Source organism: Giraffa tippelskirchi, chromosome 4 (genome assembly GCF_054371585.1).
Source record: "Giraffa tippelskirchi isolate mGirTip1 chromosome 4, T2T-mGirTip1v1.2.pri, whole genome shotgun sequence".
Taxonomy (NCBI): Eukaryota; Metazoa; Chordata; class Mammalia; order Artiodactyla; family Giraffidae; genus Giraffa; species Giraffa tippelskirchi.
Genome location: NC_137278.1, coordinates 112,867,403 through 112,886,748, shown reverse-complemented (window position 1 = coordinate 112,886,748; position 19,346 = coordinate 112,867,403). Strand labels below are relative to the sequence as shown.

The 19,346-nt window shown below is 36.9% G+C and overlaps 1 protein-coding gene and 1 long non-coding RNA gene across 3 annotated transcripts in view; one reads left to right on the top strand and one right to left on the bottom strand.

The window, feature by feature from the left end:
- The window catches only part of LOC145547484 (uncharacterized), a 68,593-nt gene that overhangs the window by 8,853 nt on the left and 40,394 nt on the right, over positions 1-19,346 (top strand). The gene's annotated exons all lie outside the window — the stretch shown is intronic.
- The window catches only part of PTPRQ (protein tyrosine phosphatase receptor type Q), a 242,572-nt gene continuing 237,685 nt past the window's right edge, over positions 14,460-19,346 (bottom strand). For both annotated transcript variants that reach the window (XM_081597131.1, XM_081597130.1), the window contains 2 exons: positions 14,856-14,979; positions 14,460-14,610 (listed from right to left, as the gene is read on the bottom strand). In XM_081597131.1, the coding sequence (XP_081453257.1) occupies positions 14,573-14,610; positions 14,856-14,979 (162 nt within the window). In that variant the 3' untranslated portion in view covers positions 14,460-14,572. The remainder of the gene's footprint in view (positions 14,611-14,855; positions 14,980-19,346) is intronic.

Below are 19,346 nucleotides of genomic sequence, written 5' to 3'. Positions count from 1 at the left end.
GTTTTCAAGATAACAGACAATCATATGCTTTTGGAGATCAACAAGGTAAGGTGCTTACGTAGCCCTTAAGAAAGCATTCTTTTCTCAAAACACAGACTAATGTGGATTGTGACAAGCATGACTCTTATGATGGATATTTGGTAAAGTATGATTTTCTTTTCATACAAACCAGGTCTCTATTAACATGGTTTCCTCAAGTCCACTTCTCACTTTCAAATCCTCTAGGAATTGACACCAACTGCCCATTTTGACACTTGCTCATTAATTTCCTTTCAATAGGACGATTCTCTCAGCTGTTGTGGCAATTTACGGTTTTACAAACTCTTCTGGTATGGCTCTTTGTTGACTATTCTTTCTGTGTTCAGGAGACGGTGTGACACCAGAGCCTGCAAGTGTGTCACAGAGTCATTAGTGTAGTTCACCATTTGTTCCATTTCCACTCTCACCGAGGGAGACTTCAGCTGACCCCTTAAAAAGTCAAAAGAACAAAATCAATTAGTTCTCTCCAGCAAGACTGAATGGTCTTGCTATCAAGTAAATCCATGCCAGTGCTTTCTTTCCTAACCTGCATTGTTCCACACACCCAACCTGACTGGATCCAATAGGTCTCTAGTTTACAGAATTTTTTTTTTTCCAATTGGAAGGTGTGTGTACACACATTGTGTGAGGGAGATCATTTCCCAGCCATGATTGGAAGCTCTAACAGAACCCAGGAAACAGAGAATGATTTTTTTAGCCCCTTGTGAAATATGAACGACCTTGCTAATTTCTATTCATGATTGGGAAAACCCCAGTACTTTGACAATTAAAGAGCATAAAAATGAATAATAGAAGGAATGGCTGTAGAAGAGTATAGTATTTGTTTTGTAATAAAATGAAGCGGAACTGACTGTATGACTTTTCTGTGGCGCAAGTTCTTTTCTTGTGTGTCAAGTTTTGTTTTGGGTTAGTGAGAAACAGCACATCACCAAGAAAGAATGCAAGAATCATGGGCTACTTTACACTTTACCAATCTGTGGTGCTGTTCCTGGAAATGTTTCTGTTTGGTGTTTTCCAGAAGGTAGCAAATTTTTGTGTGTGTGGTTGCTATGCTTAAAGATAAGTGTAATGTGATATTTGATTATTTTATTTTACCTTTGTATTCAAATCAGTGAACATGGTTTAATCTTTCAGATTTTGTTTCATCTTATGATATAATAACACTAAGAACATATGCCGCTTTAACCAAGTAATTTCAAGCTATTCATTCGTTAATGTTCCCTACATGATTCTACAACAGCTAGACTTCTTATGTTTCAAACTTTATTTTTACTTCTTGGAGTGTTTGGTATTTTATATAGCTTTCTAAAGCTCCCATAGCAGAATTTTTTCTTTAATCTTATTCATTTCAATTCACTAAAAAGATTATTTTTTTTTTTCTGACTTTGAAGAAAATCCCAGTCTTCTCTATGGAATAAGTTATCTTTTGAAGATTAAAGTGATGATTAAAATCAGCTTTTGGACATATGATAATACTATAATACTATTTTTGGCAGTGGTGTGTTACTTAAAATGTTTTATAAATGCATTATCTTAGCAATAACTTCAACCACAGGAAAAAATGAAGCACGATCTTATAAGATTAGTGTGAGATTTCCTGAGGGTGCAGTAATTTAGCTCTACTTTCAGAAGTGGGCAGCAAGACTTTTCTGGGGCTCTGGGGCTTTTAATAGTCTATCTAGAATAAAGACAAATAATGGAGCCAGAGGAGGAAGGAGAGGGGGAGAGGCAGGGAGGGAAAAGAAAAGCTAGAAGAGGGAAATGTAGGGTTATAAAATCAGTCCTGAGTTCAGAATTGACCACTAGGCTTCTATCAGAATCTACTCTTTTTATAAAACAACTCACAATGTTTGAAAATCAAAGGCCTTAGCCTAAATCACATCTTTTTAATAGTATGCTTCCTTGGTAATAAAATGTGGTGAAAAAGCATAGAATCACAGGAAGGTTGGGAGCACTTGATTTTGTCTAGTATGTTCTCATTTCAAAGTTTATGACTATAAGAAAATACTCACAAGGGACTATTTATGGCATGTGGATCATCAGGCGATTTCTATTTTTCACAACTTCCTCTTTTCCTATGTCTCACATTGATTACAGGATTTGCTTCTGTGGTTGTTCATAGCCAAGCTTTTATCACATTGCCCTCCAGTGCTCATTTGTTCATGTAGTCCACCCTGGAGAGCAGGAACTATGCAATCATCACAGTAGTGCTTAGAAGACTACCTGGGGGAAAACAGGCACTACGTAAGATCTGCTGAGTAATAATTGTCAAAACCCTCATCATCTTCCCTGAGATGAAGTAGCATCTTTCCTTATCAGATACTTGTTTCTTTTATTTCTATTTGTGTTTGTGATTTGGTGCTTTGCCCAAAACATTGTGCATCTAGATGAGTGAAAGATACAATGCTCATCTTATTTTAGTAGAAGTTCCTGGAAACTTTATGGGATAAGAGGCACTCAGCTTAAAAAAAAAAAAAAATTATATAGCAAGCTTTATTTCTGGAGCTGGAATTGCTAAGCCCTGGATACTAAATCTAAGTAATTAATTGCTTAGTCTGGCTGTCACAACAGAGTTATGCTATGCTATGCTATGCTAAGTCGCTTCAGTCGTGTCCGACTCTGTGCGACCCCATAGACGGCAGCCCACCAGGCTCCGCCGTCCCTGGGATTCTCCAGGCAAGAATACTGGAGTGGGTTGCCATTTCCTTCTCCAGTGCATGAAAGGGAAAAGTGAAAGTGAAGTCGCTCAGTCGTGTCCGACTCTTAGCGACCCCATGGACTGCAGCCTACCAGGCTCCTCCATCCATGGGATTTTCTAGGCAAGAGTACTGGAGTGGGGTGCCATTGCCTTCTCTGCACAACAGAGTTAGAGTACATCAATTTGTGTTTAGGCACTCATGCTATGTTTGTAAGAAGACAGTATGATAATTTATTGGCCACTTGTTTTAAAAGTATTGGTGGGTTGCTTGTTTCTCGTCACCCAGCTTCTGAATACTTGGTCATCCTCGTTCCTGGCTTCCATGTCATGAGAGTCTCCCAGCTGACCCTGAGAGTGAAAGTCTTGGGACATGTGGTATCTTAGTGTTGGCCATTCTTCTGGACACTCTCCAGTTGCCACCATTTCACTTCCTGAACTTTACTTGTTCAGAATTGCCTGGGTTCCTGAGGTAGAATAGTATGGAGCCCAGCACTGGCTCCAGTAATCCTTAACTTCCCTCTTTGTATCCTTCAACTTTCTTCTTAATAAAGTCTTAGCTTTATAATAATAAAAACATTCTAATTTACCTTGAAATAACTTAATTTTGTATGACATTTTTTAGTCTAATATTAATACTTATTTTTAAAAAATGGTATCTTAAATGTTTCATATCATGTAACATTTACATAGCCATGTAAGGTGGCTCAGATAGTAAAGAATCTGCCTGCAATTCAGGAGATCTGAGTTTGATCCCTGGGTCAGGAAGATCCTCTGGATAAAGGAATGGCAATCCACTCCATTATTCTTGCCTGCAGAATTCCATGGACAGAGGAGCCTGGGGTTGCAGACTTGGACACGACTGACTAACACTTTGACTTTCACTTTCTTTTCAATACGTTTATGACAACTTTGAAATGATCACAATAGTCTGCTGTTGAAATAATCAGGCCTCAGTAAACTTCTTAGGAAAGAACATGTAATAGTGGAATACTTAGTAGAGCAGACCTCTCCTTTCACGTGACTTAAGATCTTTTGATGAACTCACTTATTAAATATTTTTTCTTGTAAATTACATGTAATTCAGGCCTAAACTCTGAGAGTGAAATGGTCATACTTCTAGCCAATGCCATTAACTCCCAAATTGTCTTATTAAATAGCTTCATGAAAATGTATTTATTTATGGTTGAGCTGGGTCTTCAGTTTTGCTCTAGTGGGCTTTCTCTAGTTGCTGTAGCCGGGCAGTTACTCTTTGTTCTGGTTCCCAGACTTCTCATCGCAGTGGCTTCTCTTGTTGCAGACCACAGGCTCTAGAGCACTTGGGCTTCAGTAGTCGTGGCTTGTGGGCTCCAGAGCACGGGCTCAGGAGTTGCGGGGCACAGGCTTAGTTGCTCCGAGGCATGTGGAATCTTCCCAGTCCAGGGATCAAACCCGTGTCTCCTCCATTGGCAGGCAGGTTCTTTACCACTGAGCCACCAGGGAAGCCCTAAAATTCACCATTTTAAAATGTGTCATTCAGCGGTTTATAGTATTTTCACAAAGTTGTACAATCATCACCACTATTTCCATCACCCCCAAAAGAACTCTTGTACCCATTAGTAGTCACTTCCTGTTTCCCACTCCGTTCCTGGCAACCACTAATGAACGTTCTATGGATATGCCTACTTTGGATATTTAGTTTAAGTGGAATAATTGCAATGTCTGGTTTCTTTAGAAACCGTGGGTGAAATGCACTTCACTTACCTTTTCTGGTCAAGGTTTTAAGACTTTCACATCCTCCAGGCAGCATGCAGCCTGAACAATAAGATGCCTGCCTGAGTTGTTTTAGAGGAACTTGGAGTCAGCTGCATCTAGCTCAGGATGAGCCAAGAGTCAGCTGTGTCTAGTTCGAGCTGCGCTCCTTAGGGCTAGAAAGGACCACTGACTCCTGGTCTGGGCATGCGCAGGCATGCACGCTTGTGACCTTTAAAAGTGTGCAGAGGCCTGTAGCTTACCTATGCCTGTGCAGTGCAAAGATTCCCTTGGCTTCTCCGAGATGATCTGAGACCTATTTTCCCATCTCCTTGCTTTGCTTCAAACCTTGGCATCTCACCGTTTTGGCTTGCTGGGAGTTGGGCAAAACAAACCAGTGAGTAGCACCTTGACTTAGCATAGAGTTTTCAAGGTTGAATATTTGAATAAGTACTCCATTCCTTTTTGTGGCTGAATAATATTCCATTGTATGCATGTACCACGTTTATCTGTGTTTTGGCTATTATGAATAATGTTGCGGTAGCAACTTGTATGTGCGACTGTCTGTGTGGAGCCATATTTAGTTTGTTTGAACTGGTACCATAAGAAAGCCTCCACAATGCAGTTAGTTGATAAATCTTTTAAGTCTCTATGGTTCCTCCTCTACAGCTTTATATCTTTTCCAAAATTTTTTTTTATTAATTTATTTAATTTGGAGGCTAATTACTTTAGAGTATTGTAGTGGTTTTGCCATACACTGACATGAATCAGCCCTGGGTTTACATGTGTTCCCCATCCTGAACCCCCTCCCACCTCCCTCCCCATCCCATCCCTCTGGGTCATCCCATTGCCCCAGCCCTGAGCATTTGTCTCATGCATCGAACCTGGACTGGCGATCTGTTTCACATATGATGATATACATGTTTCAATGCTATTATCTCAGATCATCCCACCCTCACCTTCTCCCACAGAGTCCAAAAGACTGTTCTATACATCTGTGTCTCTTTTTCTATCTCGCATATAGGGTTATTATTACCATCTTTCTAAATTCCATATATATGCGTTAGTATACTGTATTGGTGTTTTTCTTTCTGGCTTACTTCCAAATTTTTTTTAAAGAATTGAGTCATTTGTCCTGTAGTTTTCCAAACTCTGAATTTTGTTGATTGCATTTTTTGGAATAATTTAACATGTTTTTCTAATGTCTATAATTTCATCAGTTGGTAGCTGGACCTAGATGCTTGATTGGATTCAGACTTGATGGGAGAGGGCGAGCTGGCAAGATTACATTGTACTTTTTTATTCTACAAACGTGTCTGGTTGTCTCTCTCTCTCTTTTTTTTTAATATAAGCAGCCATTGATGACCTTTGCCTAGATACATAATGAAATGAGAAGTTGTGATAGTCTGTTATTTATTTATTAGCTAGAATATGGTATAAAGAAAAAAAAAATCTGCCCTCAAATATTTTGTTTTAAAAGTGATTTTTATTTTACTTTTCCTTTCTGATATTTCATTATTAGTATAAAGAAATGCAACAGATTTCTGTATGTTAATCTTATATCCTGCTACTTTGCTGAATTTATCACTTCTAGTAGTTTTTGTGTGGAGTCTTACAGAGTTTTTTATTTAAAGTATTGTATCATCTGCATATAATCACAATTTTACGTCTTCCCTTTCAATTTGGGTACCTCTTATTTCCTCTTGGATACCTTTTCTTTTGTTTCATGGACATACTTGTTTGAATTCTTATAAATTTTAGATAAAATGTAAATGTTTCACATTCGGCTAATATGACCCACTCGGCATTAGACGTTGGTGTTTATCCTGAAAAGGTGAAATTATTTATGATTTTTTGAGGGAAATTAAGACCAAAGGAAATAAGGCATGGAACGTACCAAGATTTATTCACTCCAACATCCATCTTGGTTTATCGCAAGGGGGTTAAATTTGACATGATTTCATTTTTTTTTTTTTCCTAGCAGCCAATTTCCCTGCATCATTTCTGAATAGCAACGTATCTTTTCTTCCTTGGTGGGTGATATTTTCTGACATATTAAAATCTTACGATGTGGCCTGAAATTTGAAAACTTGTCTGTTTCATTAGGTATTGCTTCTTATATTAGTTAAACACTTCAACTTTATTTTTATAATAAAATATTTTAACATATGAAAGGAAAGTTCTTTTCTCATCACTCTTAATCACACAAAAGTTTATTTCTCAGTTATTAATTTTTACAGATGTTTTCATAATGTGAACTTAAGATGTCATAAATATGAAATAATCTAACACTATTTAAGATTTTTAAGTTGGCATGTTAAACTTATGAAGTAATTTGAAAATAACCATGTTTTTTTATAACAGTCTTCCCTTACTGAAAAATCTGATCATATCTTAGATTTCCCTGTTCTATAGTTTTCTTCAGAAGTGCCCTCCGAGGTTAGCCTCTGGGTACTTTATGTTTTGGATGTTATCAGTGAACTGATTTTTCCCATTATTTCTTATTAATTTGTTATCATTTTTGAATATTTATTTTGTGGTCACTTGTATTTGAGAACCTTTATTAAAGTCTTTCAGTCTACTTATTTGTATCTTCTCGGTATGCAATATTTTTGTATCAAATAATGACAATTTTGACTTCTGTTATTTTTGTTTTTCTTATTGCTTTGGTTAGATAAGCAGTATATATTTTTGGTACCTGATTTTGACAAAATCTTTGTCTCTCAAATCTTTCTCTAGTGCCTTAGTTATATGAAGCCTGTATGTATTTTTCATGCAGTTCCCATTTATTTAGTACCGCTAAGCCACGCTGAGGAGTGATATAGAGATACATGTGTTTGTGTATCTCTGTCTACATCTGTCTTCAGAAAGTGAGGGGTTATTGAAGCCGGCCTGAGTCTCTCTACTTTGTGTCTGTCCCTGTGGAAGGGCGATGCTTCTAAGTCTGGCTGGCCAGTAGGACCCTGATCCCTAATGACCCACTTCCCTTCCTCCGGCTTTTCTTGGATCTGAGCGGTGCCAGCTCCTGGATTCTCTTTAGCCTTGCTCCACCTGCCTGTTATGATACGATACCTCCTTTCAGTCCACCCTCGTGTGTCCTGCTAGCCTGATTTGCCACCTGTTGCTGGTTACTGTCCTCTCTGGCCCTCGTGTCTGTCTCCGTTTGTGTACAGATTGGCAGCTGAGTCCAGACCTGCCTCTGCATCTCAGCACCTATCTCACCTCGTGGAATATTTTGTTTCAAGTTTCTTTTGAAACTTCCTCTCTCTGCTTTTATAGTCTAGTTTTGATGGAGTCTTTGGGGAAAAAAAAACAAACATATTAAACCCCTACCTGTCTCCTTATGGAGTAAATATAATGTAATTTAAAAAAAGTGTTTGAGTACTTTGGCTGTAATATTCCAGTGGCTGTTGAAATATGTTGAATTTCTATAAGTGGTCTCCAAGTTTTATGTTTTGAAAGCTTACATGCTTTTAACATGCTTTTTACATGCTTTTAGGAAGTGAGCTGTGTGTTGGTACGCACACAGTATAAGGATATTGGCCATTAGCTTTGCTGTTTACAAACTGCTGTGTATGGAGAAATCATGTTTGTTGAAGTGTCTATAAGACAAAAAATACTGTTGAACTCATTTTTAGTATGTTGTCCAATTGTACAGAATTCCTTTTTGTCACCTTCAGTTGTTCAAAGGTGTTTTTTTGCATACTGTTAAGATCTTAGTTTCATTCTAGGTAACTGATGATCCTGAATAAATGACAAATTACTGTGTACTCATTTTCCCTGCTCCCCTACTTTCATTTGTCTTTGATCCAGTAGTGCTTGTTTGCTCCTTGATTGACAAGATATTTTAGCAAATGGAGCTTGGTAGGAAAATACACTGTTGCGTAGGCAACATTATTTTACTTCTTCTAAGGGAAACTTTCCAAGTGCACATATTAGTTCAGGTGTACCTCATACAGAAGATGATGTTATACAAAATGCAATGAGGTTAAAATTGTGAGAAAAAGTTAGTCTTATTCACAAGCAGCTGACCATCTAGTAAGAGGGGGAATATGAGTGGAGGATAAGATCTGTTGAGAATATAGGAGCTAAAGCATGGTATTGAGAACATGTAGGATGTGTTAAGGCAGCAAGTATCACAGTTTGGCTTAGGTCTGGAAAATTGGAGTAAGACTGTGGGAAAAACATTTTACGAGTTCAACTTAATAGGCAATGACAGGCTCCTGAACGGATGGATAAAATGATAGAGCAGAGAGCTAGGGAGAGAAATTTGGCAATGAGTTCCTGAGAATTGGGAAAAACAAACAGTACATCTTGGTTTGGATCAATACATATTGGAGGAGGCAGCAAATTGCAGAAAGAATATCAAACTTGATACTTGAATTCAAAGGGTAGCACTACCGCTGGCTGACTATATAATATGAATAACTTGCATAAAAGGGCTTAGTTTAGATGATATCCAGAAACGTCTGTTCTTGAAGATGAGAGTAATGAGACTTCACATGTATGTTCTGTGTCCAAATAGGCGAGATCAGAGCTACTGTGTATCTGATGGTCTCTAGGTACTACAATGGTGTGTGGTAGCTGATGCTGTAGACTCTAAAGTCAGATTTCCTCTTTCAGTTCTAGGCTGTTTCACCTACTTGATGTGTAAACCCGAGCAGTTTATTTAACCTTTTTTTTTGCTTTTGTTTTCTCACTTGTAAAAGGCAAATCCCAGTACCTACTTCCATGAATTGTCAGGAGATTAATATTTATAAAATTCTTAGAAGAATGCTTGGCACATAATGATTCATTAAAGAAAGCTATTATTATTCATGGTAAATAGAATTATAAGTATTTCATGCAAATGAGTCATATCAAAATTATAAGTGTATTCTTTAAAATATAAATAAGTAAAAACTCTGAGGTAATAGCCCAGAGAAGTAGATGTTGATCCTGTTAGTATGCACCAACTTTATGAATGTGGTGCCCTTAGATTGATGAAGCTCTGTTTTCCAGTATAAGAGTCCAGCAAGTGAATTCATATCTTCCATGGCAGTTCACCTGAAACTATAAATACTAAGTGAATAAGAACTGGTGAATTCTGTGGAAAGCACTGGCAGTATGTCAGGTTTTATTTTTAATGTTTAAAGCACTGACTGCTAGTCCTTTGGGAATGGAGTAAATAACAAAGTAAACATTTCTCTTCATATTGCCCTCATTCAAGCAGATGAGCAGGATACTTTGATAGATTAGTGAAAATAGTACATAAACATTTAAGTCATTGTAATAAGCTATTAAGGTTCATACTCACACTTTTAAAATTATGAAATATTTCAAACACAAAACTTTAAAGAATAATATTTTTTATTCATTACTTAATTTTAACAAATCTATGTGGCCATATAAGCTTTAGACAAAATTTACAAATGTGTTTGAAACCCTTGTGGTCCCCTTGATTTCATGGCAGTTCGTCTTCCTCCTGAGTTCCTCCCATGTCAGAGGAAATCACGATTCTGATACCCTTACATTACAATTTATGATTTTACATATGTACTATAATCAGTGAATCCACTAAATATGCAATGCTTGTATTTTAAAAACGTGAGTAGCTTACTGTAAATATCTTAATTTTTTTCATTATTCTATTTTTAATCAACTTTATTGAATTATAATTTACATGAAAAAAAGCATTCATTGTATGTATACAACTTAAAACATTTTAACAAATGAATATATCTGTATAAATAACACTCTATTCAAGATGCAGAACTTTCAGCACCCTCCAAAAGTTCCTTTTTGTCCATTGCAGTCAATTCCCCACATAAAATCCACTCCAGGTGACCACTGATTTGATCTCCATCACTATAGATTAATTTCACCTGCTCAAGAACTACATCTAAATGGACTCTTACAGTATGTATTCCCCTATATTTGTCTTCTTTTCACTCAGTATAATGGCTTTGAAGATTTTTCCTGTTCTCATGTGTGTCAATATTTCCTTTTCTTTTTATTGTCAAAAAATGCCACAACTTATTCGCTCATTCCTGCTGATGGGTATTTGGATTCTTTCCATTTTTGGCCATTGTAAATAAAGTTGCTAAGAGCACTGTTAATACAAGTCCGTTTCTAGAAATATTTTTTAACTTGTCTTGGATAAATGAGTAGGAGTGGCAATACTGAGTAATATGGCAATAGGGTATTATCAATAGGTCTATTTTCTTTGTGAGCTTTACAAATTTTATCCTTATCATTGGCTTTCAGGGACATGATTATGATATGCAGCTTCCATCTTTACTAAATGTGGTCTCAGGTGCATCTATTAAGCTTTTATTATGTTTATCTGTGATAATGGACACAGCAGAGGAATTTAGAATCTTAGAGGAATTTATAAGGATTACTACTGCGACTGCCAAGTCGCTTCAGTCGTGTCCGACTCTGTGCAACCCCATAGACGGCAGCCCACCAGGCTCCTCCGTCCCTGGGATTCTCCAGGCAAGAACACTGGAGTGGGTTGCCATTTCCTTCTCCAATGCATGAAAGTGAAAAGTGAAAGTGAAGTCACTCAGTCCTGTCCGACTCTTAGCGACCCCATGGACTGCAGCCCATCAGGCTCCTCCATCCATGGGATTTTCCAGACAAGAGTACTGGAGTGGGGTGCCGTCGCCTTCTGGGATTAATCAGGTATAAAAGTATTATATAGGTGTAAAAGTATTCTAAAAAGTTTCTAACTTACTAAAATGACTTCTCAATCTAATACTTTCAGTAAAAATGAAAATAATTCAAGCTTGCAATTCTAAAGAAACAATCCTGTTAACAAGGGAGAATAATGCTTTTCATCACTGTCTATTGAGTTAATTTTATTTTCAAATGACTGTATTGCGGACACTAATTTGGTATGTCCATTTGAAACATCTGAAATGGAAATCGTCTTCATTTGTTTTCCAAATCACATTTTGTTATTTATATACATGTTTATCTATTCACTTTAGTCCAAACATTCCTTGGGAATGCTCTTAATCATTCATGAAAAGAAAGTATCACTGGTCTTATTTAGCAGAAGTCAATATATCTGCTATAATTTTCTCTTTAATGTGTGCATGTGACACAGACATACAAACATGGAGCTAACATCACGAGGTACAATACAATCGTAAAGCGGGGTGTGTCATCTTACTGATAAGCATACACACTGTCCAGCCTGGATAAAATATTGTAAAAAATTATCTTTGTGTGATTCTTTGTACTTTTTGAAACACTTTCATATGTGTGGTCTTATCTATTCCTTAGAACATCTTCATGAACTGATGGGTATATGAGTTTTGATTCCAAATGGTATCTTTATGCATGTTTATGATGTCATTTACCACACAGTATTACTTGTCCTAAGAAGGCAAGCCAAGAGTATGCTTTATAAACATTTTTATTCCACATTTTCACTTTTTAGTGTCAGGCAGTTGAGAATTTCAGATCATTTTGTGTTACTGGCATCATCAGAATTTTTACGGTGAGTTTTCTAAAAGTTGGCCTACAAAAATGGACCTGTCACAATAATGTCATGACGTAGAGAGTAGTTTGCTAAACTTCAGTTTCATTTTTAAAATCTAGTGTTTGATACCATATGTGAAGAGTGAATCACCATCTCCTCTACGAAGAGGGCAAGGTTTAATTAGCTTTTACAAAAGACTTATTATACATTTCACCTATAAAGTGAAAGAAAAAAATTATGCGTTTTAAAGCAGCATGAAAGTAGAGGTGATACCCACAGCTGCTCTCATTTCTGACAAACAATTCTGAGAGGCTCCAGTTTCATTTGGTTCAGATGAAACACATGTTGCTCATTTATTGTACATATGCTTCAATGTATTTTGACAAATCTGATCTAAAAATGTTACAGATGTTCTTCATTATTTTAATTTGCACTTAGTAGCCACCTATAAAAGTTGGCTGTAAACCAGCCTTTTTCACAGTATAATTAATAGAAAATTTAGCTATTATTAATATGTGAATTTCAATTTAGTTTCAGTTACAGTTTTGTGATGCAACTAGTGAACTATACACTTAATGGGTGCTGTTACAGGTGTTTTATATATAATGAAGACGAATCTTTTTAGACATGTTTCGAATAATTTCAGGTGGAAATAAAGTTATTATAATCCTGTCTTTTAGAGATTTGTTATTCATTGTATGGCCTGAAATCAAGCAGCAATATAACTTGAGTACTTTCTAGAAGTGAAGAGTCTTAGGTCTTATCCTAGACCTGCTGACGCAGAATCTACATTTTAACACAATCCCCAGGGGATTTGTATGCACAGTTTATACACATGGGTCAACTCAATTCTGTACTTGGCTTTATATAGATACTATCGAAAATGGACTTGCTTATGGATTGAACTATTTCTTTCCTTATTTAATACATTTAAAAGTAGACTTCCAGTATGTTCCACAGGTTATTATCTGTCTTCCATGAATACAAAAGTTCATATTCATAAGTACTGGTCACCACAGGTTTTCAGTGAGTGACACATGAAGCAAATTGAAGAACTTCCCACTCCAATTTGACTATTTTAGAGTTCTCATCATTTCTTACTGTTTTCTCTAACTTTCTATAGAGTAAACTTTCTGGTTTACTTTCTGGTTGGAACATTAATGTATTTATTTACACACTCTTGCAATTAAAAAGTAGAAAGCGGAATTGCTGGGAAAACTAAAGGATTTAATTTCTTCGACGATAAATTCAATTTTTAAAATTAGTATTTTTGAGTACCTTGGGAAATGATCATATATTACTTATACTACATTACATTATTGTAATTATATATAATATACTTCATGTTAATATAATCACTAATTATATATTAACATGTGATACAAAATCAAATTTTTCTTTATAAGGACCTCTGAAATCATGCTGCAAAGTAACTCAATTCCTTAAAATTGAATTTTATTGGCCATTACATTTCTATATGTATATTCCAGCAGAAATATACTATGATTCTTACCATAGAAGAAATAAAATAATACTATTTTATGACCCTTAATTGAAATCTATGACAATAATTTCATATAGTTCAAAACTTAGCACATTGTTACTATCTAAAAAAAAGGGTGAGTTATTTTCTTTAAAAAATCTCTAATTTGCTACGGTCTAGTTAATTTTGTGTGTGTTCAGTTCCACCAAATACACTCCTCAATAATCAGCCTTAGGAAATGAAATAAAGACCATTTTATGTTATCTATTCAGAAGTGTCTGTTGGCACCACAGCAGCACATCATGGGTTTTCAAACTTGAGACACATTACATTTTTATTACTGTTTTCATACATTTCTGCTGAAAAAATCCTTCAAAATTGTTATTAGGTTGAATACATATCTGTGGACATATACTGATACATTTAACCATACAATATAGTGGTATAGCTTGTTCCTGAAAACATACAGATATAGACAGGCCAGAAAAGTACCAGACAACTTCATATGATCAATTGCACTGTTTAATTTTTCCTTCTGTTTTTTTCAAGCTAAATATTACAGTGCAACTGAAATAGCCCTAAGTGTACCCAAAGAGCTACTGTGTGTTGTATAAAGGCTAAGTAATCCGGGGAGTGTCAGGGGGTTACTGTCAGCTGTTCGAGATTATGAGATGGTATCTCAGCACTCATAAAACAGAGGATTCAAAACACAGGAGCCTACATGGAAGTACAGATCATTATGACAGTCCTGGAAGTTATCCACGAGAAAAGTCAACACCCTGGAGGCCAAAATAACACTACTGAATCAACATTTACAACTTTTGTTCAAGATCGAATCCAATATGTAGGGAAAATTCACATTGAAACATTAAATATAATTTTAAATTTGGCTCATTCCCCAAATACAGAATGGCTTCAGAAATCTCTGGGCTATCTCTTCTTAAACAATTTATAATATTCTGTACAAAACAGACAATTATCTTGAATTAGCTATTTCCTAGGACTGTTCATAAAATGTAAGTTTAGTAAGGCACAGTAAGGGCAGCATAGAGATTTACTTAAGGCTATATATTTCAAATCAGAAGAATAAAGGGATAATTTTGGCCCCTGGGGTTTGAAAATATCTTCCAGTTGTAATCTTTGGTCTGAATATTTACATGGTGGTTTCTTCCCATTCAAGCTCAACATCACCTATAACATAAAAACATGCCATAAGAGAGAATTGAAGTTAACAGTTCAAAAGATTTAAATGTTTCATGATAAAAATATAATGCACATGAAAGGCTATTATCCTAACTGGGATTAGAGAGCAATTAAAAAATTGATATGTTTGCTAGCCAAGCTTCTAAACCATTTTCAGCAAATGGTGATTGTTGAATTAATGCTCCTGTTATAGGTGGTAAACTAGTAAGTTGATATACAGTGCCTCTGTTTACCTTCCATGGCATCCAAAGAGTCCATCTTCTGAAGTGCTGAATAGTTAACAAAACAGATGAGCTGATTATTTCCTTTACTTGATAAGAGATCCAGAACGCACTGATGTAAAAAGATATACTGTGCCTAGACACCAAAGAAAGGGTGGTTAAATAAATGGATGGGGTGGGGATTTTTCTTACGAGGAGGAGCTATACTTTTACAGTTAAAAGTAATATTGAATTCATCAAATGTTAAACAGCTGAGTTAAAGGCACAGAATTTACCAAGTATATAAATGATATTTCTATCATTTCAAACATAAGGTTTGCTAACCTCCTGTGGGGTTTTTTGTAGCTTCCAGTTTTTTTTTTTTAAGTACTTGTCATTAAATACCAAGTGTTCATATGTTCTTTCTTGCTGTGATTATAAAAACTAAAAAAATTATATTATTTAAATTTGTTTATGTTTTTCCTGTTAGGCATAATTGAGTAATTTTTCTTACACTTTCCTTGTTAGAATGGCTTTTGGAATGTAGATGCTAAATTTACTTTCAAAAGCTGTGACTGAGCATACCTACACAGCAAAGGCACATGTAGAGTATATTTAACAATTCTGTTAATCACCCAACATTTGGCCTACTTAATGTCAAGGATCTGGTCTCTGTAAATACAAGGCAGTTGACCATTGAGATATCCAAAGACTCAACATTTCATCTAAAGTTTGGAATAAATTCAGTGCCACCTGAGTTCTTTAAGTTTATTCAATATAATTCAATGACCTGTTAGCATTTCTGGGTTTGGACTTTCCCAAAGGTTAGTTAAGGTTTTTTCTACAATCATAGAAAAGCACCCTCATTTTCACATAGGAAAGGTACCTGAAGTTAAAGGAATATAACCAAATGTTTAAGGTAACACACATACACACTGACAACTGATTTAAATAGAATGTCCTCTAGGTGATCATCTTAAGAAGTTATATTTATATCTATTGCTAACTATACCTCAAAACCTTTTTGGAATTACAGTATTGAGACGTTGTTTGGTCATTATCGGGAATACCTCTTTCTTCGTGGATTACAAAATGTTTCCACAGACGTCTCATCAGTGGAATGTCGGTTCTGTGAGGACAGAACTCTGTGATATTCACTGCTATATTCCCATTGCTTGTAATAGTGGCTGGAATGTGGTAGTTGCGTAATGAATGTTTGTTGACTTAGCCTCATTTAATTCTCACAGTTAGCCAATCTTTACCATTTAAGGACAGGCTTCATTTGGAGAGCATACAGAAGTCATTAGAGATCAAGTGTGTATGTAAAAAGGATGGTCAAGTTACATAATTCAATTTTGGTGAGAAAGGAAGGGTTATAAGGGAATAAAAATTGTATTGAAATTGCTGTTAACATTCTTCTCAAGGTAATTCTAAAAGAGTATTTTAAAATGGACATCACACAGGGAGTAGCATTATTAGCAGAAATACATTGACATGATATAATTTCTTTGAAAACAGCATTCATGTAAATTTATGATTTCCGTTATTTAAAAAAACACATTTGAACTTGAAGTCACATTTGATATGCAAAACTTCTGACTGTCCAGATCTCATCTTCTCCACTGGAAAGAATTATGGGTGTGAACTGTGCCAGCAGGGCAGGCTGAGCTCCACCGGGCAGTGCTACATTTTCCAAGATCTCTCTGCAGTGGTGTGTTATTGCCAAAGAGTCAGTGAAGAATTCAATTCCAGTTTCTACCCTAGATAGTCCTGTTACCATAAGAATTAAATTTTTCTGGTGTTCGGTTTCCTCATATGGGGGATCAGAAAGGCTATGTTGTAAGACTTAAGGCCAGCCGGATAGATAGAGAGATCAATTGATCGATCGATGTGGCAGCAAACAAGAAAAACTAGGCACCAAAAATAATTCTTTTTTCTTCTTCTTCAGGAGTTTACATCAGCTAATTTTCAAGAGATCCAGAGCAGGAAAGAGATTTCATTATTTGAGGTAGGAATAGTGTCTCAGGATATTATCTCACTCCGATTCTCTGAGAAGGCTCTTTCAGATCTCTTGGGGCTGCTGTGAACTGTGGCTTGGTAGACAGTGAAAGGACTTTTGGTTCTCCTTGCTTAAACCCCTCGGGTGTCTTTTCATGATGCTATGTTGCCGAGGTTCCCACCTCCCCACCCCTGGCCATGGCTACTGTAGTGTGCTGAGACAGCATTCTTCACAGACGTTGGGATCATTCCCAAGTGCAATAGGAGAAAATAAGAAACCACTCTTGTGCAAGGCAATGCTGATTTGTAAGGACAGGAGCTAAGGTGTGGTCCTTTTTTTCATCACAGAGAAAAGACAGCAGAGACCTTAGATTCTGGGAACAAAGTCAGGTGAAAGACAGCTAGCTGTGCAGTACCATGTTTTAAGCAGGGACCTGAGAATTGTGATTTATATGGTTTACAAAGTGGAGGCTAATTATTTAGTAAACATGGATCTACCTTAATTTTATAACTTCTTATGGAAAGGGTGGAAGTGAAAGTGTTAATCGCTTAGTCATGTCCGACTCTTTGCAACTCCATGGACTGTAGCCTACCAGGCTCCTCTGTTCATGGGATTCTCCAGGCAAGAATACTGAAGTGGGTCACCTTCCCCTTCTCCAGGGGATCTTCCTGACCCAGGGATTGAACCTGGGTCTCCCATATTGCAGGCAGATTCTTTACCATCAGAGACACCAGGGGAAGGTTACCTATACTTTTTATGGATACTGATGAAGATGTGCCTTGTGCTCAGTCATGTCTGACTCTTTGTGACACCATGGATTATAACTAGCCCGCCTCCTCTATCAATGGGATTTTCCAGGCAGGAATACTGGAGTAGGTTGCCATCTCCTTCTCCAGGGGATCTTCCCCATCCAGGGATTGAACCTGTGTCTCCTGCATTGGAGGCAGAATCTTTACCTGCTGAGCCATCAGGGAAGATGAAGATGTATTCATCTCAAATATCCCAACTAATATTCATGACTTCTACCTATTGATACAATGACTTTTATCAGGATTTTAATGACCCACCACCTTTTTATCCCAGAAAGCATTTGGCACAACTATACTGTCAGACATTTACTGCATGCTGGGCATTTACTGCATGCTTGGTGCTTTCAGATACTGTCTTTTATTTAATACTGACAATAAACTTGTGTAACACAGCTGTTTTACAGAAGAGAAATAGCTTAGAGAAGGTAACTAAACAAAGTCACAAAGCCAGAAATTAGCAGGACTGGAATCTGAACTCAATTCTCTGACTCCAAAATTTATGCTCTTTCCATTCCCTACCCAACCTACAACAGTTTCCTCTGGCTGGTTATTCCTGCACAATGTTTGAAGTTTATAGTGTATATTGAGTACTAAGGTGTGCGAAATTATTTGCAGGCATTCTTGAACACACTTGTTACAAAGTTTGGTTCCACGAAGTTGTACAACATGACAAAATCCAACTTTTATTATTTGAAGACTAAATCTAGTCTCTAGAAGGAAAGAAATCCCACTCATTCCCATCCTTTAACTCATCCAGGAAAGTCAACCCATCTTGAACAGTGCCAAGAACATTGCTCAGCAGTGCACATGTGTACACCTAAGAACATGGAGGAAAACGTTAGCTATTTATCCTATTATCATATTTTAATAATCAACTGTGGTGTTGTAGAAGACTCTTGAGAGTCCCCTGGACTGCAAGAAGATCCAACCAGTCCATCCTAAAGGAGATCAGTCCTGGGTGTTCATTGGAAGGACTGATGTTGAAACTGAAACTCTGATACTTTGGCCACCTGATGTGAAGACCTGACTCACTGGAAAAGACCCTGATGCTGGGAAGGATTGGGGGCAGGAGAAGAAGAGGACGACAGAGGATGAGATGGTTGGATGGCATCACCAACTCAATGGACATGGGTTTGGGTAATCTCCGGGTGTTGGTGATGGACAAGGAGGCCTGGCGTACTGCAATTCATGGGGTCGCAGAGTCAGACACGACTGAGCAACTGAACTGAACTGAATGGTTGTATTGATATTGAAGTGCTTAAAAGATCCCTAGATAAGAACCAGCTACAAAATTTGTGGGGCTCAATACAAAGTGAAAACGCGAGCTTCCTTCTTCAAAATTGGGGCTTCCCTGGTGGCTTAGATGGTAAAGAATCTGCCTTCAGTGCAGGAGACCAGGGTTTGGTCCCTACGTCAGGAAGATCTCCTGGAGAAGGAAATGGCTACCCGCTCCAGTATTCTTGTCTGGAGAGTTCCAAGGACAGAGGGCCTGGTGGGCTATAGTCCATGAGGTTGCAAAGAGTTGACTAACACTTTTCCTCAAAATTAATAAAGATTTTAAAAACAGTGACAGCAGGCATCAAATCAAGTGCAAGGCCCTTTTGAGGGTGGGGACCCATGAGTTTGAATAGACTGCATACTCATGAAACCGAGCCTGGCCACAAGTCACAGTCCATTTCTAAAGTTTTGTAAGGGAAGAGTGATAGTTCATTCATG